Source organism: Pseudochaenichthys georgianus, chromosome 12 (assembly GCF_902827115.2).
Source record: "Pseudochaenichthys georgianus chromosome 12, fPseGeo1.2, whole genome shotgun sequence".
NCBI lineage: Eukaryota > Metazoa > Chordata > Actinopteri > Perciformes > Channichthyidae > Pseudochaenichthys > Pseudochaenichthys georgianus.
In genome coordinates, this window is record NC_047514.1 from 9237395 (window position 1) to 9243394 (window position 6000).

At 39.4% G+C, this 6000-nt stretch overlaps 1 protein-coding gene across 1 annotated transcript in view; it reads right to left on the minus strand.

Annotated features, from left to right (window-relative positions):
- The window catches only part of LOC117456107 (ephrin type-A receptor 5), a 69934-nt gene extending 64589 nt beyond the window's left edge, over positions 1-5345 (minus strand). The window contains exons 1-2 of the mRNA XM_034095848.1: positions 5101-5345; positions 25-89 (exon numbers count right to left, since the gene is read on the minus strand). Coding sequence (XP_033951739.1) covers positions 25-89; positions 5101-5200 — 165 coding nt within the window. The 5' untranslated portion in view covers positions 5201-5345. The remainder of the gene's footprint in view (positions 1-24; positions 90-5100) is intronic.
- Between the last annotated feature and the right edge of the window lie 655 nt (positions 5346-6000).

A 6000-nucleotide genomic window follows, 5' to 3' on the forward strand; every position in this document is an offset into this window, starting at 1 on the left:
ACATCTTACAATGGTTGTACTCACCCCATTGTTAGGATAGGCCACCCATCCTAGGTCACCCACCACAGAGCGAGAATCCAGCAGGTTCACTGTTAAAAGAAAAAAAAGAAAGTCTTAAGTTTAGGCAAAAAAACATAAATCAAAACAAAAAAGGACACGTCTGAGAGGTTTTCTTGTGATGTAAGCAAGTGCAATATCCTGACCAGTGCACTCCTCAGAACATGTTTCCTTCTCATCTTTTCCAGCAATGGTGACGATGTAGTCTCCCGAGTTCTGTATTATCCGTGTGTCCAAATGCTCCTTTCACAACAAAGTCCCATTGTAAATGTCAAGTGTATCCCACAGGAAACTGTGAGGAGAATCTTTGGAAACACTTTAAACATGCGTTTTACCACAGATTTTCTGTTCACAAAAATGTTAATTATGACTAAATAACAATTGTTCCAAAGTACGTTTCATCAACTGGATGGTATTTCTCTCTGCATTTACATGAAAGATACCTCGACAGCATTTTCACAGACATTGAACACAGTCAATCACATGAGTGAACATATGGTGTATCTGTCTTGCAACAGCTTTAAAGCCCGTCTGAGTTTGCAACGACATGCACTGTCATAAATTAAACTCAAGTTTTTTCAGGCCGGAGTTCAGTTTTCTTTATCTCATCCGTGATAACGCTTGGTTTGTTCTTAGTCTTTCACAGTGTGCTCAAACAATAAAAGAGAAAGTCAAACTGGTTGCTCCAATGTCAATCTACCCTACTTGTAATTTGAGCAAAAACATTGAGCAAACCACCAATAAAAGCATATTATAGCATATCTTTTCAATCTTACAAGGAAACAATCAAGGGACTTGGAGAACGCTTTCTTAGAAGAACAGACATTTTCCTGCGTTATATGTTGTTTGGGTTTGTCTACAACAGCAACAGCCAACCCTCTGTGATGTAGTCAACTCTGATCAGCAACGGCATGCTTTCACTTATAGGTTCCTCTAATGGTATATCCAGCTAAGGGGCTTGGTACAGGCACTCTTTCTCCTGAAGTTGTGCAAAAGGTTTTTAACCACTGTTCATTTGAAACTGTAGCTGTTGTCATAACTTGGTTCATAAAGCTCTCAAATGCTGGGATAAAAAACTACAAAGAAAAAATATGCAAAGGGTTCTCATTCAAAACATCTTATATGCAAACACGTGCTCAATAATGTGACTTTATTTCCCTATCAAATCTAAGATGCCTAACCTCATTAGGGCTGCTCGATTATGGCAAAAATCATAATCTTGATTATTTTGGTCAATAATTGATATCACGATTATTAAAAATGATTATCCATTTACTTTGAAAACATCAATTTATTGGAGAAAAAAATGTGAACAGTATGTTTTGAACAGTTCATCACCCTGAACTTTAAGTATAATTCAACTGAAAAACCAATACAAAAATAATCGTTTTATTTCGATTACGTTGTTTTCGTAATCTTTGCAAGCCATAATCGTAATTGTGATTAAAATAAAATTAATTGAGCAGCCCTACGCCTCATCCACGATAACTGGTGTGTATTTCACACTTTTGAAATGTGTTCTGACAAATGAAAAACTGTGAGTGACAGCTAATTACAGAGGACAATGGACTTCACATTATTAGATATCTATCTGCTTTCTATTTTCCCTTGAATGTAATTAAGCATCACAAACAAGGCATATTGGTATAAACCAGTGATCATCTTTCCAGCTATAAGCCTTGAAGATGTTCTTGTGTATTTCTGTTTGGAACTGCCAACAAGAAAGTCCTGTGAAACATTAATGAAGAGCAAACAATAATACTTAATGGAAGAGATTAAATCAATCGTCCAAAGGTTCAGTATCATAAATGCTTTCCATGTCTTAAAGCAGCTGTTGAGTGCATTATTTCATTGATAAGCCATGTCATAAAAACGCCAATCCTCATATAAACCTTGACTTGTCAACTAAAGAATAGAACATCCACAGTTGGCAGAACATAATCTGAGGCGGAAGCTAGCTAGCTAACTGAGACACAATCGCTGTGTAAACCCCTCCCAACACAAAGACACACACACTCCACTAGTCTTACTGTCTCCGCTGCTCTGCAGAGAAAAATAAAAGATGTCCTTAGGAGGCGATTAGACAACTAATTAGGCCATAAAGAAGAGATAAGTGATGCTGAACGATCATAAGGGATACGTTACCTCTTTCACTCTCTAGCGTTCTCTCTAAGGATCAAACCACCTAACAAGTTGGAGCTCAGCCGTGACAATGATCTACAGAACTTATTATTAAAAGTCATCACCATCAAATGAAAGGTGACATTACTTCAAGGAAATATTACAAGGGTGCTCAAAAGTAAGTGGATTTTTAGCATTGGGAATACAATTCTTTTTTGATTGATAATGGAATATCTGCTCTGAGGCAGCTTTTTTTTATTATTTTCAAGCACTCTAAGGTGATGGGTTTAAGGTCCAACTTGACTTCAGTGACCCCTACAATGTTGTCTGAAGCCATATCTTACCTTCTAGTTTTGAAACCAATGGTTAAATCAAACCACTTGTATTTCCTTAACGCATTTCCATCTTAAGTGTTTGAACGTGGCATTTACATGGATTGTCTCTCTAAAACAGACCCACAGGCCAGCGGGCAGATATGCACTTCATTTCAAAGCGTTTAACTGTATCTACCACCCCTCATTTGATCAACGCCATTACCCACAAAAAGAAAAAGTGAAGGACTCCCTAAAGTGTCTGCTCACAAACCCCTCATTAGCCAGACATTATTATTATTAATCGAACAGAATGACAATCTCTAAAACAGATGTGAGGCACCTGGCTCTGCATCGAGGAGATGTTCGCAGAAATTGATCGATTTAAATAAGAATGGATTAGCCTCAAGAGAGGAAATTAATCAAAGTGGCATAGTGTGTGCAGTTTTCCTCAGTGTCTGCCATTAGCGCAGAAACCGTACTGCAGGTCATTTTAATATAATTAAGGAAGTGTCAGGAGTTTTCTTTGTTCACTTATTTCCCCTTCACTTCAGGAAACACTTCTAGTATATCAACGCAAATGCAAGGTACAATTCAACCTGGAACAGTCGTACGAGGTAAGTCTGCAGTGTGATGTGAGGACAGATTATGCAGCATAGCCTAAAACAAAATGTGAGATGGGTAAGTGGGAAATGTCCCTAATGATTCCTCCCAAGATGTTTAAGAAGATCCGAAAAATTGTTTAATCCTACTTTTTCAATTACAATAAATTAGCCCAATGAGAGAATATTGGCTGTTTTAATTATGGGCTTCACCATACTCTCCAATTATGCATGCAATGATTATCCAATGCAATGCAAATATGAGCCAAATGAATCTAAAATGTGCATAAGGTTGAAGCCTTTGGCTCTTTAAGCGTCTTAAGAAAGGTGTCTATGCACATGTTTTTTTCAGTTACATTTAACTGGGAGCACTTTAGAGACAATAGATTTTAAACAAGTGCTGTTGCAGAGCAAACAAAGAATAGGTGTGATAAATAAAGACAGCAGAGGATCATGTGGATATAAAGGACATATCTCTTTTCATCACTGGAGTCAAAACACAAAGTTGTGATTCAGTCTGCCATTGATTTTTTTCTCACAGCCTCAAGCTTGGCTTTAACAAGGCAGGAATTCAAGTGTTTTAAAGTACGGATATTTCTGCTGCAGACAACAAACCTTATGAGTGTTTAGTTATCGTGGATTTTATGTCAAACACTTTTTAGAAGTTATGTCGACTTTTCACACCTTTTGGGAACCTATATGCCAGTCTGCACCAGTATATTGATGTGCTATATCTCATAAAGCCCAGAATACAAATCCCTAGGGAGGTTATTTAATTCAGAGGACACTGTCCCAAACAGGAACCTATACATCCTGGGTAAACTTTAACTCTTTTCCATGTTGCCCCAAGGCTGCCCTGGGAACCGCTCTAGGACCCCTGAGTGGTCACACTTTTGTGATTGTACATTTGACCAAATAAATCTGCCACATGAAGTATAAGCTGTTTGATGGATGTAAATGCTGTCTAAATAGCCCTAAACAATGGCACTCATCTTGAGCCATTACAATATCAAGTCTGCGGACAATATTGGAATATTGTATTTTTTCTTATTTTAAACCAATTCAATTCAATTCAAAACCTTTATTTATCCAGGTAAAATCCCATTGAGATCAATGATCTCTTTTTCAAGGGAGACCTGAAAGTGTAAGGACTGTAAATGTCCATATTGTATATCTAGTGCAGGGGGCTGCAGGTGCATTATAGTTCAGACATCAACATTGATTAAATCCCAATTTGAACCGACCATTATGGAAATGTTGTGCCAAATTACGAGGGGGTGCCAAATGAAACTGTTAATATGTGACAAGATAAGTAGCTTTACTGCAAGCTACAGTCTGAACTCACTAGCTGTCAGCCATTTCAACAGTATCAGAGGTTAAAAGGATTCAATGCGAATATGTAAAAATACAGAATGTATCAAAATACTGAACCAAAAATAAGCTTTAAAAGGGAATGCAGAGAAATGTCTCAGTGAAACGCTTAAAGTTATATTATTATTAGAAACCTGAGGTAAATTAAAACTCATTGCCAAAGCAAGGCAATTGGAATTCCACACGAGAAACCTTATTTTATAACACCACCACAGGGTGCTTCAACGTCAAGTGAGCAGTTTGAGTTGCAACGGAAGATGTGTAAGATCTTCACAGTGAATGTCTGCAGCGCACTGTGCGTCCGTCGGTTCTCCAAGGACCGGTTATCTGGATAGACGCATGTTCTGATCAAAGGTCCTCTTTTTATCTCAGCCTTTACTATTTCGGAACAAACAGTCATTAAACACTTCGGGGACACAGCTGTCATAAACATTATCTGCTTAAATGTATTGTATAGGCGACCTCCTTTTCGGCCAGACAGCGTCAGAGCCGTGTCAGCCAGGATAGAAGAGACCGGGGGGCTGGAGCACCAGACACGGACCCTTAACCTCCACTCGTGCCTGTCAGTGGCAATTAAAGTGGCAAGACGTGTCACCGAACAACTGCCATCAACCCCAAAGTGTCCGTGCGTGTTTTACCTTCATTTGCGGGGATGCACCATGCTCCGTGCAACGCCAGACTCCAAACCCACGTCCATGCCACCAGCCGAATTCCACAACTCCACCAGCGAGATTGCATGGCGCATCCAAAAATCACAACCGGTCACAGGGCAGGGGGGAGCTTCTATCCTAAACAACAGCAGTTTCGGTCAGCATGAAGCGGGACGCCGTAATGAAACCATCTGTATTGGTGTGCGTCGGCTCAGAGAGAAGGGAGCTCATGTTCTGCGGCGGGTAGAGGAAGCAAGTGAGAGCGGAGTACGCTCTGGGTTTGGGGAGGCGGGGAGCCCGCCGGAGGGAGGGGGGCGGAGTGAAGCTCAGGTCTCTCCATTCACAGTGTCCACAGGTGAACCCCAAATGATAGTCCAATACTCCTCTTTCGTTCCAAATGTAACGACATTACTTTTTCAAGCTCCTTACATTGCACTTATACGCACGAGTTAGGGTTGTTTCTTACAAACCTTGTTACAAATATGAGACATTTGAACAGCCTTGCACTGACAGGTTCACGCCCCCACCTGACTGGTTAGATGGGGATTGGTCCTTTAAAAATGTTTAAACTTTTGAGTTTTTGTTTGTTTGTTTTTTTACATTTACAATTTCATTACCATCAGATTAGGTTAGAAGAGATTAACCAAACAATGAACTGCTACAGCATTTAATCAGTAATTGGAATATCACTCAGAAAAATGATTCCTTAATGGACCCCTGACGGACAGTCACCTACATTGCAGGATAATTATTGCTTGAATGCAGAACTAATTCCCAGGGAGCAATAACATGTCATCTATAGTGGTAAGACTCAGTAAAAAGAGATTAGACATGAGTCGTGAAGTCTTTTAAATAATCATTGACGTAAAGCTGTTATCTAATATTTGG